Genomic DNA, 21,437 nt, shown 5'->3' on the forward strand with positions numbered 1-21,437 from the left:
AATCTATTATGTAAATGAAGCTGGAGATTTCATACAAATATTAAGTTTTATTGCTGAAGCAAAAAAGGGTCAATCCCTCTCTTGAAAGACATTTAGAAGTAGTTGGCCTATGCAGTCATGTGGCGGACTCAGCTTCTACTCCAAAAGTCAGTAAGTACATATAGAATTTCTTGCATGCATTCTGGATACTTGTCACACCCCAGACAATTTGCCACACCTTGATTTTAATTTTTTTTAAAAAAATCATTTTTTTTGTCGGTAGTTGTCACATTTTCAAAACACAGTGCCAAGTACAAAATTAACTGCACATCTAAAAATGCCCTTAGCAATTCTTGTCTCTGGGTCGCATATAATATCCAAAAGCATTCATAGAAAACATTTGGCTTGGAAATGCAGTACCTGCCTGGAAAAAGAAAATAAAGAGACTAAGTAGCATACCAGGATGATAAAGGTGGTAAATGGAAAGCAACCATATCCATTTATAAGAAATGGATACTTTGGGATTGACTCTATTTGCCCAGATGGGTGTTCTATTAATAGGAAAGTTACCTCATCTCTAGAACACCTTTTCTAAAAGGATTTGCAAAAAAAAAAGGACTTGCACTGATTTGCTTCTTTTGCATGTTTTACCCAGAGAGCATTGGCTGGAAATCAGTTTCATTTATAAATTAAATTTGACTGCAGAGCTCACACTCAAAATGATGCATGATAAAGGATGCTTTAGACATTGTCTCTGGTTATTTATTTATTTATAAATAATATAGAAATTGCTCATCTTCCTCACAAAGGAACTCTGGGAGGTGTATAAGTAAAATATTAAAACACAAACTTTATATAAAATTTATATAAGAGGCAAAAAAAATCAAAACTCAACATTAAAAGTTAATTAAATTAATTAAAATAATTTAATTATGTATTTATTGCTGGAAGATTTTGTACCCACAATCCTTGCCTTCTATTTCCTCTTTCTTCATAGGCAATATTTTACTATTACTGCCACTGGATCTCAATTAAATTCGTATAAAAATAGATTTCACACAGAAACCATAATACATGCAAAACAATAGGAACAAAGGGTGCTTTGAAGAGGGAATAATTCCAAATGTAATAAGCTTCTGCAAATGGGTAAAAAAAATGCCCTGAACATTCAGTATAATAATCAAAGGATAATTTACATGATGGAATTGTAAAAGTTATCATTTAAAAAAAAACACATGTACATTTGCCCTGTGCAAATTTTCCTTGAATGTATATTGTGAAAATACAAAGCTAAAATAAGAAGCCATTAGCTGATTGTGTATTATTACTTCTAATAAACTTCCAAGGCACTGTTGTATAATTAAAATCTATCGATTATAACTAAAGTTCTATTGTTACAACCAAACTGTTGACTTTTTTGCTGCATAAATCAGTACCTGACAAAAGTTTGTGTCCAAGGAGAGCCAACATGATTAGAAATATGGCAAGAAATGCTATGAGAGAGAGGATGCTTAAGGAATATTCATAATATTCTTGAGTCCCAGTAGAAGAGTCTGGAATTAAACAAAATAGTATCTTAGATGTTCATCTAAGAATAAGAAGGACCTTATTATTTTCCTTCATTAGGTTTTGATAGTTCTTCTAGTCAAAACCAAATCATAGAGAAGAAAAAACAGATCGACAAGCTTCATAACAAAAGCACCATGTAAATGAATTAACAGGGTTTGGTGGCCATTTACCATTAACCATCATGTTCCAAACAGAAAGTGGAAGATCCAATGGAGGTTAAAATGGATGTTGACATACTCCAGGAATGTTGCTGTCATCAGCACACAAACCTACTAATATAGAAAGCCTCCCAGCAGAAAGTTTGCTGGAAATTCATATAGTGAAATGCCCTAATTTTCAATTGTTTGGAGTGGGAGGAAAGGCAATGAGATACATGCAAGGAATTCTGTATTTTGTCATGTTTCTTATCATCTGTTTGCTTCAATTCCTCTTTGTTGGACAATATGCAAATGATTCTTTTGTTTCCTAATCTATTAGAATAAAAATGGACAGAGAATATGATTCCTGGGTCAAACAGAGCTATCAAAATTCCTCCATGCTCTCAAAATACTGTATCTTTTGCCCTCAGTACAATTGGCTGAACAGTGAGAAATCAATAAGTACTGTGCTTCATCTACATACTATTACAATTCTTCTCTTTGTCTGTAACCATTAACTGTGCAAAATGGTGCACCATAGGGCAAGAATTTTTGAACCAAAGTATCTCAAATGGACTAACTTACAGAGTGCATCTAAAATACAGGATCCTTGACTCCCATGGAACTGAAATTTGGAGGATTTTATAAAACATTTTATAACATAAAATTACTGTAATTATTGTATTTTATGTCATAATATAAAATGCCATAAAGTATTTCCTGTGGTCATTTCCTGTCCTCATGTTTGACTGTACTATATACTGTAGTTCACCACAGGCTATTTTCAAGGCAGAGACTGTACATTCTGAATCTCATAGATAATAATCTTTTTTTTATTGAAAAGTTTTACAGTACATTTTATTTTTAACAAAACAAAACCCCTCCCAACCCCCTCCCCTCTCCCCAACCCTCCCCAACCCTCCCCATAGATAATAATCTTGAGAAGCCTTACTCTTTTTTTTTCTTTTTGCACCTTTGAGTCAACATTGACTACTGCTGACTGCCTTGATAAGTCCCTGTACTTTTCCTGCAAGATTTCAGAACTGGCTTGCCATTGTCTCTCTCTTAGGGTTGAGAGAGTGACTGGCTGAAAGTCACACATTTGGCTTTATGCCTAAAGTGGGATTAGAACTCAGGGTCTCCTAGTCTGTCTTAATCACTACACCATACTGGCTCTCATCTTTAGCCTGCCATCACATTCATAGTCAGATTTTATCTATATGTCTGGAGGTTTTATTTGTTAAGTCAGTATCTTCTCTTACATAGTCCTCATACAGCCATCATGACTGTAATCTTGGTAGCTGCATATTATCTTCTGGCAGTTATCACCATGATGGCAATCTCAATAGTTCTGTATGTATTTATTAAAGGTTTTCACTTCATTAAAACATCTTCACAGGGTCCTCAGAACAACCCTTCATATTCCAGAGGCAAATAGTCTTGAGTAAAAGCCATATTATATCAGCTCCCCACCACAACAGGTTGAAAACTCTAACTCTCCAGATCAATGTTTCTCAACCTTGGACATTTTAAGATGTGTGGACTTTAACTCCCAGAATTCTTCAGCCAGCCATGGGGCTGGGGAATTCTGAGAGTAGATGTCCACACATCTTAAAATTGCCAAAGTTGAGAAACACTTCTCTATACCAAAGGATGAGGATGTTAGTGTGCTAGTTTCCCAAATCACTTCTGTTAGAAAACCTCAGATATTTTGCCTTATCTCATATACAATAGCCTTTTTTTTTCTATTGAAACTTACTGCAGGGTAAATCACAGACGTATGAAGAAACAGAATAGTCCACATCTGTCCTCCAGCCCTTGTTTAAAAAAAAAGAAAAGGAAAACATTTTCCTAAATAATCATGAGAGGCAATATGCAATAAAATCCAAGTACATATATTCTCAGGGGTTTTTTAGCATACAGATGAAGTACAACATGGAGGAATATTTTAAAATTTTGTTTTGGAGTGACACTAAATGGAATTCTGTATAAGGGTGCCTTGTATGTCTGGGAAAATCCTAAAAATTACAGATAGTTCTTGTTTAGTATCTGCCTTGTTTTAGCAATCATTCACTTAGTAACCTTATGACCAAACCTCAAATTTATGACCTTTGCAAGTCTGTAAAGCAAAGGAAAGTTAAAGGAAGATTGAAAGTACAACTGGAGTTTTATTTCAAAACTGCTTTGCTTAATGATTGAATTACCAGTCCCAATTGCAGTCATTAAGTAAGGACTACCTATATCTTCTTTTCGTTTTGTGATATGTGAGTGTTTTGAGCATAGATCTGAAAGGACAAGATGAATGACTCTGTCTCTGGTCAAGATCAATCATGGATAGGCTAACAATTCTCTAAGGCCAGCTCTTTGCCAGAAAAGGCTAGCATTGATTATTTGCTCATTCTTTGCAAGCTGTAGAACTGTGCATATTCAAATATTTCCAAGTTTATATTGTCTTACTATCCAAATAAGTCTAAAAAGGATTCAAATCAACATGGATCCATTCCAAATGTTTTAAACTGGTTTTAGAAGGGGTGAGAAATGAAAAGGCTGAGTATCTGGAAGAAGACAAAGCTGTAATAAAAGCTTTCATAGGAGAATTGATTACCGGCTGAGGGTCTAAAAAGTTGGTAAGAAAAATAATTTATTTATTTATTTATTTATTTAAATTCCATTTATATCCTGCCCTTCTCCGAAGACTCAGGGCGGCTTACAAGCTTAGCAGTAGCCTTCATTCTATGTATATGCCTGCTTATTAGGGCTTTCACCACCCGCCCAAGCGGCATTATTACAAAGTCAGCTTAATTGCCCCCAACAATCTGGGTCCTCATTTTACCTACCTCGGAAGGATGGAAGGCTGAGTCAACCTTGAGCCTGGTGGGATGCGAACCTGCACTAATTGCAGGCAGCTGGTGTTACTTAAGGAGGCATTAGCAAGGGAAAAAAATCCACTAAGTCTCTGTATTTTGGGAATTTTTTTTACTTGTGACAATGATAGCTGCAGAGAAATAAACCTGAACTTAGAAAAAAAATACTTTGAAGCAAAATACCATATCAGAAGATCACTTCAAAGGCTTGTTGGTGGTCTTAGTTGAACAGAAATATGCCAGAAAAGGGGAAATACCACTGCTTAACCAATTAAAAGGCATTTGAGTGACTCTTTACAACTCCACTTTCAGGATAACTATCTATACACACCCAAGGACAATGGTATTAAATTGTGAAGGAAGAGCTATGCTCTGAGGCAGCAGAACACACACTGACAACAGGGATGCTTTGGCCAGCAAATTATATATCCCAAACTTAAAAGGAGGAGGAAGAAAAGGGACTATCCAACTCTGTTCCATTTCCTGCCTGCAAAGTAAATACTGCTCCTAATGTTTGCATTTAGCTGATTGATTTATAGAGGTGTGTTTATTATTACTGCTCCATGTGCATGCTTTTGGCCTCAGTTGGCCATTAAAAATGCAAGAAACTGGTTTGCTGAAGAGTTTGCTGCTACTTATGTTGTGATTATCTTCTGTTCATGCTCCTCAGGGTATGAAGACTTTTCCCATCCTGCCCAGCTATGGCGCTGCTCCTACTGCCCACCTTTAATGGCAGCTGATGTGTTTGGCCATCACTTGGGCTCTGATTTTTCAACATCTGGGGAATTTCACTTCCAAATAAAACAGGGATTGAATGCAGGTCGCCCTTTGAGAAAGCTTTGAAAATATTATCTCTGTCAGTCAGAGATAGTTGCTTTGCATAATTTAAAATGTTGAATCATTTCCGAGATAATTAATATCATTATTAACATTATTTTAATGTGAGATGTTGTGATTTTTATCTTTTATGTGTTTCCCTACACACACACACACACACACACCACACACACACACACACACCACACACACACACACTTTGTTATTAATTGCATGCAGATCCATAAGAGAGCTTAATATCAAAAACAAAATACCTTAATGCAAACATTTGAGCCACAAGGTTTCCCTGAAATGTTGACAGATGGTAAACTTAATCCACCCTGGAAAATACAAGTCAAAACCAAGTCAACTTCAAGAAAATAAAGCCGTGTAATCTTTTTGATCTGTGGCCTTCCACTTATTCTGCGGTTTCACAAAACATATTAGCTTTACTCTAATGCAGATTTCACTGCTCCTGACATGTTCATCAAGTGGCTTGCTATGCTAGAGTCATCTGAAGGTGCTTGTTAATTGATTTAACATTTGGGATTACATGGGAATATGTCTTATTTCTCAAACTCTAGAAATGATCTTGGAATTTCTGAAATTGCCATTTGTTGATATCATAGAGAACACAGATGTCAGTCAGTAGACACATTGATTTCCAAGATGTGAAATAAGGAGAGGGAAGGAGGGGGAGAGAGAGAGAGAGAAAATACTGTATACTCGACATACTGCCAAAAAGAGACTATTGACTTACAATCATGTTGATACCCCACCCCCCACCCCCAAAATAGTAATAATACTCTGTCTCTGTTGGGTTTCTGGAATAAAAGCTAGGAGAGAATTTCCAATTTATTTAAATTCTGGAATTAAGAGTTTGACAGCCAGTCTTTCTTTAATAAATATTTAATAAATATTTCATTTTAAACATTATACAATGTTGCATATTGTTTTGTATACTGAAAATTCAGGTGTAATCTCTGGGAGCATTGAAAGAAAAATATGGGTGTTTTTTTTTAAAAAAAAAACCTTATCTTTATGAACAAGAAATAAGTTTTTAGATCAGCAACAATTGCTGACTGTGAAATTACTATGAGAAAAATTGGAAGGAGTCAGTATGTAAAAATCAGTATGGAAACTTTGTCTTCAAATCATCATTTCCCAGCATAGCGCTAAAGAACATTTCAGGATTTTTTCAAATATATACAGTATCTACTTTTAAAGTAAATCCTTTGCCTACTGTCAGGAATGAAATGTGATGTTTCTTCTGAGCTGAGTGTTTATTGCTTCACACAGACACAAACACAATCTCATCAGACTGAGACTTCTACTATCTGCATCCACAATATATTCTGTGAACTATTAGGGAGGGGCTGGGTTGCTTCTTACACTTCTGCAGTACGTCACCTCCCTCCTGGAAATCCACCTCCTCACTACATTTCATCATACCTACAGTCCAACTGTACATATGTAGTTGTTCACTATGATTTAAATATATGGCAGCATTAAGAACTTATGTTCACATGTGTGAATAATTGTGAGCATGGCAAGTGTACATATAGACATATAGTCCTTTCTAACATAGCTGTTTCTCATGCATTGCATGCTTCTTAGCATTTTCATCTGAAATGAATTTGGCAGGCATATCTCCTTCACGCTGGATTTGCTTAAGCATAAAACATAAAAAGTTGCACTAACCACTGAAAAGGCTTTGAGGGTCCCAGAAGAGTTGCATGAATGCAAGTTGGTCCTGTTACATACAAGTACTGAAAACTCTGCTTCAAAATGTGACATGAAAGAAACTTCTATTTGTTGTTCCATCACAGCAAGCCTCATTTTCCAAGCTGAGAACAGAAAGAAACCCATCAAACTGATATGTAATCCTAACTGGATTAGTAATATTTCAGTTGACATGCCTTATTATTATAACGACTGGGCTTAGAAAGGGTGATCGAACCAGATCATCTGCTGAATTGCAAGCTGAACCTGGGTCTCCTTGACCTAGTCCAGGGGTAGGCAACCTTGGCTCTTTTATGACTCATGGACTTCAACTTCCAGAATTCCTGAGCCAGCTATGCTCAGGTCCATGAGTCATAAAAGAGCCAAGGTTGCCTAGTCCTGACCTAGTCTATCTCACTAACCTCTACACCACACTGAATGTTTATTCCATTCGTAGGCTTACAAATAATAAAACGCATTCTCATAGCTCTTTGGTAAACATTCTTAAAAAAAATATTTCATACACTCATAATTTTACATTTTTTATAATATTATAATGGAATCATATTCCATGAAGCGGTTTTGAACCGAGCTCCAAAGGCATCCTCCGTTCCAACAGTCTTATTTCTACTTCTAAAATCTGCAATCAAAACCTTCCACATTTGTCAATTCAATTTAATTCAAATCAGTTGGCAAAAATTTTGGTTGCAGGAACTGGGTATGGCTAGTGTAGAGAAAAGGGACGTGGTGGCTCAGTGGGTTAGGATGCTGAGCTTGTTGATCAGATGGTTGGCAGTTTGGCAGGTCAAATCCCAAGTGCCGCATAACAGAGTGAGCCCCTGTTACTCGTCCCAGCTTCTGCCAACCTAGCAGTTTGAAAGCATGCAAGTAGAAAAATAGGGACCACTACGGTGGGAAGATAACAGTGTTCTGTGCGCCTTCGGTGTCTAGTCATGCCGGCCACATGACCACGGAGACGTCCTCGGACAAGCGCTGGCTCTTCGGCTTTGAAATGGAGATGAGCACTGGCCCCTAGAGTTGGAAACGACTAGCACACATGTGCGGGGGAACCTTTACCTTTACCTTTATTCCTTATATGAAGAACAATCTATTGAAAACCTATCAATTAAATTAACTGCTTGTTCTGCTTTCTTATGCAGGCAATGAATGAGTCTGTCAGATTTCCTTATAAGGACTTCCTATCTAAAAAAAACAGAGATGATCAAGGAATTCATAAACACATACTAAAATTCTTTTCATTAAAATTAGGGCTTTACTGGATTGGCTGAAATAAACTTAATATTTCACTGCAGTTTTGGTGATGGAAATTCTGTATGGGAATTTTATTGGAACATGATGAAAACCAGCAGCTGGTATAATTAGTAGATGATGACATACAAGTCAAAAGTTGCACTTTAATGAAGGTCCTTATAGCTTAGGAAATGTTTGATTTATTCTAAAGGAATAAACACTATACACACTATATGATGAAAAATTGTCATGTTCCAAAAACTAAGAGAGACACTTGTACCATCAAATGTATAACATGAGAACTATTAGGGAGGAGTTGTCTTCACTCTCTTTTTCCCCACACAAACTATCAAAACTGTGTTGTGTCTTGTTCCTCTGAAATGCATTTCCTCTTCTCCTGGGACTTCAGACATCATTTTATCACAAAAAGATCACAAATCAAAAGATATATTCTCATACTACTTAAAATTCAAGTTTAAATGATATTAATAATGAAATCATTTACATGTTATGCTCTGTATAGACCAAACTATTTCTATATGCTTTGGTTACTGTTAATCATTTAATCTATTATGAATTACAATTACATTACATTAGATTTAATATTTTACCTTGAAATTGTCCATGATTGAATGGGCATTTAACCCAGATGTTGTGCTCAGTTGCAAACTAAAAAGGTTTAAAAGAAATTAACATTTAATCTGAGTTATCCAGCCTGAATTTTCTATTGCAATAAACTGAGGCAAAATGTTGAATGGATTGAATCTCTATCTCTAGAGAAATTGTCCTATCAGGCTGAATAGCAGTGTTTCTTATAGGGTTAATAAGACTAAAGAAATAATAGAGCAACTTATGGCTGCATCCTAAAGAGTAAGCCCACTACAACCAATCAGATAAACCTTTGAACAAATATCCATAAAATTAAATAATAAAACTCTTCCTAGGTATTTTAATGAAGGGTAGTGGGAATAATGGACTTGTAAAAATAATGTATAATTTGCATCATATTCTAATTTATGATCTACTATATATTAATTCCTTACCATACCTATAGCTTTTTGACCCACATGAGCTGGATTGATCAGTCATGCAATGCCAAAACTATTCAAAATTTTAGTATGAATTTGTTATAAATTAGCCATTGCTCTTTAAAAACCATGGTTTATGGATTCATGCATTGTATGAACCAATTGTGGTTTGTTCCATATACTGTTAAACCTATCACTGTTTGCAACAATGGATGATCCAGACCATACTGTTGGATACCTTTTCTACCATAACTTTTTATGTTCAATTAGCATTCTGGGTCAACGAAAGTGTTTACATTATTAGTCTTGCTTCTTTCTTCCAAATTATCTCGGAAAGGTGATTATACTTACAGTAACGCCAGCATATACATGGTACCTTTTACACAGTTTACACATTTTACAGTTCAAGCATTGTTAGCTATTGATATGGGCCTGTGAAGAATGGGAAGGAGCTATAAAATTATTTTCCATCCTACTATATGGCTAAGACAAATTCTTCCTCTGAAATTGACATTTGTTTCAAAACGATATATCTCCTGATTTCAGTGGAAAATTACCCACCACCACATGGACAGACAAGTCAAACACCAGGTTCAGAAAAGAGACTCTCTTCAGAATTCCTGGTGGGATAAAGTTTTCCACCATATCTACTAAACTACCAGTTTCAAGTTCCATCAGAAGAAACAAGAGATTTGCACACTAAAAAAGTTCATGACTGTATCAAATCAAATCAAATCTGTATTGAGGCCGTAAACCAGAATAAGGGTCATAACCTCTCACTTAGACATGGTGATTGGATAAATGTATAAGTTGTTAGGAAATAATATACCTTCATGCAAAGACTTGGATGTGTATCAACTCGGGAATATTTCACCTGATTGAAAAAAGATTATTAAATTGTTAGCCAACCCTGAAAAGACAAGCATCTGAACAAGAACATTCTATAAAATTGTAATGATATATCATGCACAATGAACACAATTGGAGTGAAGGGGGAAATCAGTCTCTGCTGACCCTAGTCCATGGCTATATTTGTCTCCACAACTCCTCCCTCTGCATTGAAACTATTCTGTACTTGGACAAGAATGTTAGATTTGTAATGGCGGCTATCTGATCTGATCTCTGCTAAGAGCAGGAATTGTAAAAGAAATCTCTGGGGCTAAGAAAGGGATGGGAGAATCTCAAAAGAGTATTAACAACGAGCAGAGGGGTGCTGTAGATTAGAATCAGTTTCATCTAGAAAAGGGGTAGTTAGCCCTTTAGACTTGCCTGTGGAAAAATTTCTCAACCTTGTTGAATTCACTATTGAATGAATTTTGGTTTTGGTAATTAATTGGTTTGAAAAATCTATGCAATACCCCCATACCTTCCTGACAATAAACCTACTGTGATTCCATTTCTGACAATGCTTGGCTGACAGAGGATTCTTTGAACTATGACATGCTTAACAGAAGACCATTTCATAACCTGCTTAAGTAACAGTCACCCATGCCATGGTTAATTCCTATTTGAACTATTGTAATATGTTCTTCATGGGGATGCCCTCAGTTGGCTCAAACCAAAACTTTAAAACATTTAAAGCTCTACATGGCTTGGGGCCAGTTTATTTGAAGAACTACCTCCCCCCAGTTACCTCTACCTGGCCTACCAGAGAGGGAAGGCAGAAACTGTTGAAGGTCCCATCTATTAAGGAAATAAAATTGGTGGAGCTAAGAGAAAAGATGTTCTCTGTAGTGGGTCTCTCCCTTACTCCCCCAGCGATGGGTTTCACCCCCACCTTGTTACTTTTCAGTAAGACTGCAAAGACATGGTTCTGTCAATAATCTTGGGGACCCTGGATTAATATGGAGCCAATCAAGTGACTTGTTTGACTGTGTTTGTTGCTGCTGTGAGGGAGAAGGGACTGGGGGTGGGGTTAAATTGTCACGTTTTATTGTTGAACACCACCTAGAATCATTATGTGGGATTTGGGTGGTCATATAAATCTGTTTAATAAATAAAATAAAAACTCAAATGAGTAAGCACCCCAAAATAGACCATGTCACTATTAAATAGTCCCTTTGCCCATTTGGAACTTTCTCATAATAAGTGGTTAAAATTTGAAATAACAGACACTTGTTATATTATTTATGCACCAAAGGTATAGGGTATGAAAAAGTAGATCCTTCACTTACTAGGATTGCATAATTATTCCCCAATGGATGCCATTGGGTGCAAATTTGACAATGAGTTCCCACTGGAGCCCAAAATGAAATAAATACTAGTCAAAAATGAAACTCTACTATTACTGATCTTCCTGTAAAACATACTAAAAGTTACTAGATGTAAGGGAGAAGTTTTTTATTTACTTTGCTAAGTATCCACATAATGGGGGTGGGGGGTGAGAGATAATTCTCTTTTTAAAATGATCTGCATTCATGAATACAATGTACTTCTCTGTCTCATCACTTCCTTGAAAGCCCATGTATATTATCCTGTTTCTGGCATTTCAGAAAGTGATATATAAAGAGGAAGCTCAAGTTGGAAAACCCAGAACTGCTGCAAAAAATAGCCTTTTTATTTCTGCAACATGATGAGGCAAGCCAAAATGAACTTCCTCTTCAAGCTCAAGAAATACATGTTTTCATATAGTCATACTGGTCTTTATGAAGCACTGATATGAAGTCATTGTGGAGAGCTCGGAAATCTGGTACATTTTTTAAAAAGTGAAGGAGGAGGAAAATATTTGGGTTACTTTATGCTCTTAATAAAGTGTGATAATTCTTCCATTACCATGCAGTTTTCATTTTTAAAATCAACTGAATGAAAATCAATGGATTCCAGAGATCCATATATCCTCTCTATCTTGACTCACCCACTCCAAAGCTCATAATACACATTGTTAACTGTGCAGAGAATGTAATATGCAGTTGTGAAAACCTTCTCAAATAATCGATGTTTGCAGGTAAGCTTCTAAATTATAAATCTATGTTTGCATGCAGGTCACACTAGTTTAAAATTTTTGGCTCTGCTTTCATTAGTGTTAGTTTTGTGAAAGAGGATTAGCATTGGCTATAGGTGTGCCTTGATTCAGATGTTGCTCCATATGCATGTCAAATAATATAAAGCAGCATCTTCCATGTTTACAATAAGACATCGATGTGATCCAAAGTTAGAGAAGTAGGAGATATGTCAAATGGAATATACTCTATTTACAACCCTGGTTAGCTTTTGGCTTGGAGAAAGTTGGACTGGAGTATGCGTTTTTGGCCTTATAAGTGAATCAGATATCAAAAAGATAGGCCATAAGTGGTCCTCTGTTTTTATTTGCATGGGCCTTTGAGTACCCTATAGGGCTTCATTATAGGAACCTGACAAGTCTAAAATATTGTCTAGTGAATCTGGCTAAAATGGTTTGGTTGAACTGAATGAAATTTCATGCATCTGAGAAGCATTCATGACAGCCAGTAGTGTGGGCAATAAGCCTACTTCTTTTGTAGTGAACATTTTCTTTTTTTATTATTATTGCTTACTTTCTCTGTAAAGATGTTGACAGTGCCCTCTAGATCAACACAGTGATCATTAATCTTCATCAGTTGACAAAGGCTGACAGTAACATGAACAGGACAGACAGCTTCCCAAGTCAGTGTTTGTGTGGCAGGTTGATAAACAATATTATCCCACAGAGACTTAGTATCTAAGATAATGAAATGAAGAAAACAAACACATATAAATATGAGTTTCTCTAACATTCAGAATGTTGATCTGAATCTGAATGTTGATCCAAAATGCTGCTATACTAAGTGCCTGTCGTGTGGACTAATATAGGATGCAAAGAGTTGTGGCTTCATTGGGTTACCATATCTGAGTTTTAACAAATCCTAATTCCCTTAGAAGGGCATCAAATAATCAAACGTTTTCTATATCTTTGCTGCTACCCAGTACCCTTTTAGATTTTTCCAGCAATGTGTGAGAACCCTGATCTGAGGTGTGCAAAGCATCAACCTAGTTAATTCTTGCACTGTAAAGAACTACACTTGTTACTCCTGAGACTCATTACTTGTGCTACAAAAACATAGGTCAGAGTTTTCTTCTGTGTGGTAGTTTGAATTCATGTAACTGGCATTCCTTCCCCTCTTTAAATCTCATGCTTCGTGCTATGAATGCATTTCTGTACAAAGTTCAAGGTTCATGGGAGCTGAAGTGCTGTACCAGGATGCCAAGTGAGAGAACCTCAGAAAATCAATAAGCAACCATAGAACATCAAAAAGGAGGCATTTGTAACACAGTATTATATTAGAATAATGCTGCTCATCATTATTTGATTTGATGCTCAGCATTATCAGTCTTATGCAAACACTTAGCCCAGGTCCATGAAGGTTAAAAGGGGAGGTGGCTATTAAGGCACATCCCCGTCCCTGCCTCCCTGCACATCTGTTTCCTTGCCTGCTTAATTTCTTCTCTTCTGTGCTAGTAGAGTAATATCCAAACAAGATTTAAACTCATGTTTGCTTGAACATACAATAAATAGAAACCTCCACAAACCCAGGAACTTTGCTTGGTCAGACCAGTTCAATAGTGGAGGTAGGGCTTGCTATTTAATCTTAATGAGAACCAGCTAGTCTCTCCATTATGGTTCAGTTTTAGAGTAAAGACTAAGAAATTCATTCTGAATTATGGAGTTCAAAGGCAATTCTGCAGTTTCCATTTACTTAGCAGTCACACCTTTAAATGGGAAATCTCAACTTAACTGCACAGTATTGACAGAGCCAGAAAAGATAAGAATCCTTGAGGTGCATTGCAGTCTGACAGGTCATATTTATCATTTCAGCAGATTTGCCAGAAAAATATCCCTTTTAAATAATTGTTTGAAACCCATACCAAATAACCTTGCAGAATTAATTCATTATGCTAGAAGGTATGATCTTTATAGAGTTATAGAATGCCCCCCCCCCGCTCTCTCTGATTTCCCAAGCACAACCCAACAATGGTGCACCTCAATGGAAGGGAAGCTCTCCTTCTATGGAATGGGAATAAATGTGATATCTAATGACCCCTTCAAAACAAACTTTTAAGCTTTAGTTGCTCATTATACCCAAAAACATATTTCAGCAATGCAGATTAAAGTCAAATACAGCAGATAAGACAATTACATGAACCTGACTAAAGTTAAGTGTGGCAGTGAAAGAGATAAGGACTTAATAGGAGATTAAGCACATACTTGTTTTGTATAATGGTTAATTCAGACCTGCACATGCAAATTTGGAAGCAAATTTCATATTTTTTTTCCTGTTAGTATCTACTACCACTGTTACACGTTTTATTATGCTTACACTATGACAGCTTTGAGTATGAGTAAGCCTAGCCTGATTTAGCAAACTTTGTTATCTGTTGCAAAAAATAGACATGAAGCCATCTTATTTATGATCTTGCCTCATCCTTAAATATCACACTTGAAGTTGCTGACTTCAAATTCTACATTTTGTCTCCTCTTTATAATTATACAATTATACAATTCATAGCATAAGATATAAAAATGTTTCTATTATATGCTAAAGTAGTTTTTGACAGTTCTTGTAGCTAAAAAAATATCAGTCCACATGAAAATATGGATTGTGAATCATTGGGAATGCTATTGTTCTGGCTAAATATATATTAAATGAGCTTTTAATTTTTCATGAAAGTAGAAAGGGGATATAAACAGTGTGTATTCATATTAGGATATTCATTTATTTTCAGGAATTTATGTGCCATTCAGTTCCAAAAATATTCATTCAAAAATGGCACAGAAATAAAACTGAAAGAATTAAAAAATATCAGCTCGCCAATCTACAAACCTTTTCTTAGATGTATTGGCTAATGCATGAAAGAGAACCATCCTATGCCCAGTCCTCAGGTTTTTCCCAGAAAAGCTAGGCCTTTATAGCTTTCAGAATGCCAACAGGATTAGTACTAACCTACCTTCAGATATAGCACTCTTGCAAAAGAGAGGGGCAGGTCAGCTACAGAAAAGTCACACTTTTGTGGTTCCTGATAATGGGAATCCCTCAAAGATGGAATTCAGAGATCCCTGCTAGATTTTATTGGATGGGCACAAACCACTCAGAATAGAAGGTTCTGCAAGTGTTCAGGACCTGACCCATGTAGGGCTTTAATTATAACAACCAGCATCTTGATCATCAGTGCAATTGGGGTTGCTCTGGCAAATAGAGAAATGACCTTAACCACATCATAAAGTTGTTCAAATGATACCACTTCACTGGCTTTGGTGAGACTCCATAAATTACATTATGCCCTAAATGTTTTCTTAAGCATATGCTCAACACTCTAACAATAGTTAGCATCATGTACATGATAACTTTGATTCATGTCAACAAAGCACTTCACATTGTTCCACAGTCTCAACTAGCATTTCTAAGAGTTGGAAGAAGCTTGTGGATACTGCAAGTGCCAGCTGAAGATGCAGAAGTTGCCCCTAGAGAAGAGACAGAGTCTCCCGTCCTGTGTGGAGCATTTCAGCACTTGCTGCTATTTATTACTTAGCATCTATGATGGGAGACTTCTTCATTTTGCCTCTCTTAAGGCCTTGCATTCAATCCCCCCAAACACTTTTTTTTAAAAAAAAAAAAGCTGGTTCTCACTGCTTTGTTTTTCTGAAAGGCAAACAAGATCAGTATTTTTATTTTTAATCCAGTGAGCAAAAAGGTACCATATAAACACCGCATAAATCTTGACGACCACAAGGATGCAGTAGACAGGCAGCATTTTGTAACTCTTTGCTCCTATCTGGTAGTAATCAGGATTTTCACAGCCCAGATGTAATACAGCTAGTCTAAAGGGACAAACATCAGAACAGTCATTCCTTCCTGTTGCCCCTTCTGCTTCACTTAAAATCTCCAGTGCTTATTTATTAGTGGAATAACCAATAGTTTCACTGTTTCTCAAGTTAATATAAATCCTGTGGTTCTGTTCAGTGGCACAGGAGAAAAGGATAATCCTCAGAATGTATTGTTACTATTTCATATATGTATAATTGACCCTACATGTCCTATGGTATCATACTAATATGGTCTTTTCTATTATTTGACTGAATCAGTGGTGGGATTCAGCCAGTTCGCACCACTTCGGCAGAACTGGTAGCTAATTTTTTGTTTCCCAGGCCCAGAATGGACTTCCAGAAGCAGCATCCACACAGAGAACTGGTTGTTCACATATATGAATCCAACCACTGACCTGAATCCATGGTCTTCCTACAATTAGATCAGAATGATGAGTGAATATTATGTGCCTGTTTTGCAACAGCCACAGAAATGCTGAGATTTTTGCAATTATTCTCATAATTAGAAAAATAAGGCAGACACTCAGGTTTTTTGTTGTTATAGGGCTCGCTCCAAAATTTTTATAAACAAGCTAATGTAGGAACACAAATGTAGAAGTCAGATTTATCTATTGGTTTGTTTGCTTTACAATTTGTGGATCCTACCCACAATGTGTGTATCCTACCCATAGGAACACAAATGTAGAAGTCAGATTTATCTATTGGTTTGTTTACTTTACAGTTTGTGTATCCTACCCACTCAAATGACTCGAGTGACCTGTTATTGGGGGGGAGAATTCATGTGACATTATTCTTCCCACCCATTAGTCTATGTTTCTAAAATAGAATAATCACAACTCAGAAAAAGCAAGAAGCACATTTCACTTGCCATTCTTGAATGGGCACAATTGCATTCTTCGTGCATCTAAAATCGCTGGCCACACCTGCAATCCAAACATGCATCCATTAGTTCAAACCACCATATGACAGTTTCTATGTGCCTTTCTCCTAAGGTGTCTTATGGAGTAATCAAATAACATAAATGCATAATAGGAAAAAATAAACCAAAAATAAAATATCAGTTCTTTGGAAAAAAATCTAAGTAAAATGAATTTCACTATTTTTTGTAATGATTAAATATTAAAAACTGGATGTAATACTAATGCAAACCATTTTGAGATTTTTGTTATCTTTGTGCCCGTGCCAGGTTTCCATTTAGGATTAGCCCTCTCCTCTAAGTCATGATCTCAGAGGTGTCTTCAGGGTGTGGTTAAAAATCACAAGATGGTGGTCACAATGGCATAATCAAAGTGTCAGCTGATTTCTATGTATATTGACCCAATCTGGTAGACACCTGTGAATGTATATTTGAAGAATTCCTGTATATTGAGCTAGTTCATACATCAAGCTACATGGAAACATTTACCTCAATACATAGACAAGGCAGCAGTTGAGTGTATTGCAAAGAAACAGATTTCATCAAATCCTTTCCCTGAATCTGAAATTATAAAACAACAGGTGGTAGGTCAAACATTTTTGCATAGACAGAAGAGTTGCAGAAAGATATATGTGTCTATACAAATATTCAGTCATTTTGCTGTTCTAAACACACAGGGTCTTCAAGCTGGCACAAGATTATTTCTTTAGCATTTTAAACTTAATATTCCAAAACTTTGCACTTATTTATGGATTATTCCAGGGACATGGTGGCTCAGTGGGTTAGGATGCTGAGCTTGTCGATCAGATGGTCGGTGGTTTGGCTGGTCGAATCCCGAGTGCCACGTAACAGAGTGAGTGCCTGTTACTCGTCCCAGCTTCTGCCAACCTAGCAGTTCGAAAGCACGTAAAAATGCAAGTAAAAAAATAGGGACCACTATGGTGGGAAGGTAACAGCGTTCCGTGCGCCTTTGGTGTCTAGTCATGCCAGCCACATGACCATGGAGACGTCCTCGGACAAGCGCTGGCTCTTCGGCTTTGAAACGGAGATGAGCACCGGCCCCTAGAGTTGGAAACAACTAGCACTCATGTGCGGGGGAACCTTTACCTTTACCTTTTTATGGATTATTCCAGGATCGTGGTAGAATTAAAGCTGTCTTCTGACTTATTCAAAGTAATTGTATGTATATGTTTAGACTGTGGTGATTACTTGGGAAGAAGGAAAATGCTTTTGCAGTTGTGCCAAAAATAGCATCCTACTCAAAAGAGATGGAGAGAAATCCTAGTCCTTTTATAAAGATTAAAAGACTTTACATTTTTGAATCTCAATTACTCCCCTCAGCCTCCCTCCTAAATGAAATTCTTCAAAGGTTTGCCCATCTTTGCTTTCCAACAATTGTAGTTACATGTCTTTGCATTAACTTTTTTTAGCATTAGTTTAAATATTAAAAGCAGATAAATAATATGATCCAAAATTAACAGGGGTCAGTCTAATATTTACTGACATGCCAAGAAATCTACTAGATGTCCCCAAGGGGTACCTAATCCATCACTGACTATAGGAATATCTATTGGAAATCCATAATCGGGACACAAAGACATTATTGGGGGAAGAGGTCAGAAATCATTGGAAGTTCCTAATTGCACACAGTTCTGGAAAAGATAAGCTCCCTCTCCAATAGGAAGAAAAGGGTGAAGGTCTCAGTTAAAGATTTGGTTGAGGAAAGAAGACTTACGTAGGAATCCTTATGAACTCAGTGGGAAGGAAGGAAATATAAGAGAGACTAATGGAAAAAGACTCTCCTATTGACTTTGAGAAGAGTTTCCATTGTAAGGGGAAAGATCAGTTAGGTGTGTTGTGGTTGTTTTCCTACTGTGTGTGTTGCATTTGTTGTTCACTAACATTTTTGCTGGTCAAGATGTCTAGAATTCTATATTCCCCTCTTTACTTATTAGAGATTAAGTAGATAAGGTTAACACTCTGAGAAGATCAGATGTCCATTGTCATATATCTTATTCCCACCCAGTCTTCCATCCTATTTATATTTCCAGCACCAAGCAACATTTCTTAGTAGCTATCTTGTTGTCTGGACAATTGAAAGGAAGAATGAAAGCTAGAATTAATTCTCTAATATTGACCTTAACCCATAGCTCTCATAACTAACAGCTACAAATGGGCTTAACTATTATGAATTAATCTAAGCCTCTTTAAAGCTGTCCAACTTGACAGCCACCAGTATATATTGGTAGCTACAAAATTGTATAATTTGACTATGGGTTAGGTGAGAAAGTACTTTCTTTCATTTGTCCTGTATCCCCCTGTGTTGAGTTTTATTCATGATTCCATTCTGATATTCCAAAAGGCAGACACATTTCCCTCTATAATATCTCAGTATCATGAATAACTGTATGCACCTGTTTTCTTGTCATTTATTATTCTGACTTTATCTCAAGAAAACATCCCCTTTCCACAATAATCTTTAGTCATTAACCACTGGTTACACAGAACTGAATACAGCTTCTTATAGATATTTTTTTATTCATAATACTTAGCAAAGATGATTTCTAACATAGCACCAAGATCCAAATCATATTGGGAATTATGCCTATGTATCCTTGTTTTCTTTTTCCTTATACCTAATTTATTTATCAAATTTACATCCCACTCAATTCCCAACTTTTCTTATTATATCCTATCCCATATATTTTTTTTCCACCAACTTTCATAAACTGGTATTCTCTTTATAGGGCAACAAGTCCAAATCTTATCATTTGCATTTAGAAATCCTTAGAATTTCTGTTCTAACTTCTCACAATTAGATGTCTTCAAATACTACAGGGAATGGGAGAGGAAAAAAGCAAGAAAAAAAGATGGAAGAAAGAAAGGTGCAGATTTTAGGAAAAAGGGGAAAATAATATTTTTTAAAAAACACGTTTCTATTATTCTTGGAATTCTCATGGAATTACGTTACCCTTAAAATGTCTTCAGTAAGTAAGAAATTTTATATTGTTTTGCTAGCTGAATTAATTTCATAAAATATTTTCAGCTTCTCTGAAGTACTTACCAAAGTGACAGGCCCCACATCTTCACATACAAATCTTTGGTGACATAAACGGACATAACAGTCTATGTTTTGGACATCTGAAATATTCACTGAAATGATTTTTCTTGTTCTGTCCACATTATAAGCCATTTTGCTCACTGAAATTTACAACAAAGAAAAAACTGTAATTATACTGTTTTATATTTGTATTTTCTATAGCCAAAAATTATAGTGTCAATACAGGACAAGTTAATTGAAAACTTTAAATTTTATTTGGAATGTTAGTGTTATTTGTGTAGGAAATTTGATTTTAATAATTATTAAATGTTAGTGTACAATCTTATACAAATTTAACTGGAGTAAATATAAATAAAATTGTAATACCAACTGTCAACTCTTAAAGAATCCTAAAATGAAAATGGCTTTAACAGCAATCTTAACATGTCCAATTAGAAATAAGGGGTCAAATTAAGTAAAGTACTAAAAATCATACACATTTTGTAATAATTATTTTCTGTGTGTGAGTGTGCACATGCCTTCAAGTCAGTGTTACTCCTGGCAATTGCCAGAACAAGTCTCTGCAGTTTTTCTTGGCAGAAGTGGTTCACCGTTGCCTTTTTTTCTTAGGACTGAGAGACACTAGCTCAAGTTCAGCCACCTAAGGTGGGACTAGAACTCTCAGTTACTGGCTTTCTAGCCTGATGCCTTTAACCATTACACCAAACTGCTTCTTCAATTATTACACACAGGCTTTTAATCACATTTATTTTTGATAAGGAAACTGCAAAACTCTCTAGTCTCAAGAGATATATGTGGAACTGTCTTTTTGAACTACCAGGTATTTAGCCATTGCTCTGTTCCCCATCTGATCAAAGAAAACACACATCAGATTTGGAAATCAGCTAAATGTAGGGTGAAAAGTACAACAAAGTTCAACTCAAAAAACCCACTAGCCAGTCTAGGACTTCCATGTTCAAGCTTGCCAGATTGTTCCATTGTTCTCCAGTTACTGGTTAGAAGGAAACTATAAACAGATACCAACAGTTTCTGTGCATTTGTAAGATATATATATATATATATAAGCATAATAATAATCATTACCTTCAGCTCTTATTTAGAACATAGAATAATAGAATTGGAAGGGACATCGGAGATCTTCCAGTCCAAACCCCTGCTTGAGCAGGAAACCCTATATTTCAGACAAATGGTTATCCAGTCTCTTTTTGAAAGCCTCCAGTGATGGAGCACCCACAATTTCTGAAGGCAAGCTGTTCCATTGGTTGATTGCTTTCACC

At 36.1% G+C, this 21,437-nt stretch overlaps 1 protein-coding gene and 2 long non-coding RNA genes across 3 annotated transcripts in view; all 3 read right to left on the reverse strand.

Moving 5' to 3' along the window:
- Window positions 1-3,467, reverse strand: part of LOC308669718 — a 4,981-nt gene extending 1,514 nt beyond the window's left edge. Inside the window, exons 1-2 of the long non-coding RNA XR_014026833.1 lie at window positions 3,445-3,467; window positions 1,416-1,532 (exon numbers count right to left, since the gene is read on the reverse strand). This is a non-coding gene — a long non-coding RNA (uncharacterized lncRNA). The remainder of the gene's footprint in view (window positions 1-1,415; window positions 1,533-3,444) is intronic.
- A 2,201-nt stretch (window positions 3,468-5,668) lies between these two features.
- On the reverse strand, window positions 5,669-9,009 carry LOC308669975. The gene is made up of 3 exons (XR_014026898.1): window positions 8,950-9,009; window positions 7,067-7,212; window positions 5,669-5,706 (listed from the first exon to the last, which is right to left on the reverse strand). It is a non-coding gene; the product is annotated as an uncharacterized lncRNA (long non-coding RNA).
- Window positions 9,010-9,885: 876 nt separating this feature from the next.
- The window catches only part of IL17REL (interleukin 17 receptor E like), a gene marked incomplete at its 3' end in the record, with an annotated part of 50,361 nt that continues 38,809 nt past the window's right edge, over window positions 9,886-21,437 (reverse strand). Inside the window, exons 7-11 of the mRNA XM_081331943.1 lie at window positions 20,164-20,300; window positions 17,589-17,660; window positions 17,052-17,106; window positions 12,879-13,042; window positions 9,886-10,065 (exon numbers count right to left, since the gene is read on the reverse strand). Of these exons, the coding sequence (XP_081188069.1) occupies window positions 9,886-10,065; window positions 12,879-13,042; window positions 17,052-17,106; window positions 17,589-17,660; window positions 20,164-20,300 (608 nt within the window). The remainder of the gene's footprint in view (window positions 10,066-12,878; window positions 13,043-17,051; window positions 17,107-17,588; window positions 17,661-20,163; window positions 20,301-21,437) is intronic.

Source organism: Vipera berus (genome assembly GCF_964194415.1).
Source record: "Vipera berus genome assembly, chromosome: 6".
Taxonomy (NCBI): Eukaryota; Metazoa; Chordata; class Lepidosauria; order Squamata; family Viperidae; genus Vipera; species Vipera berus.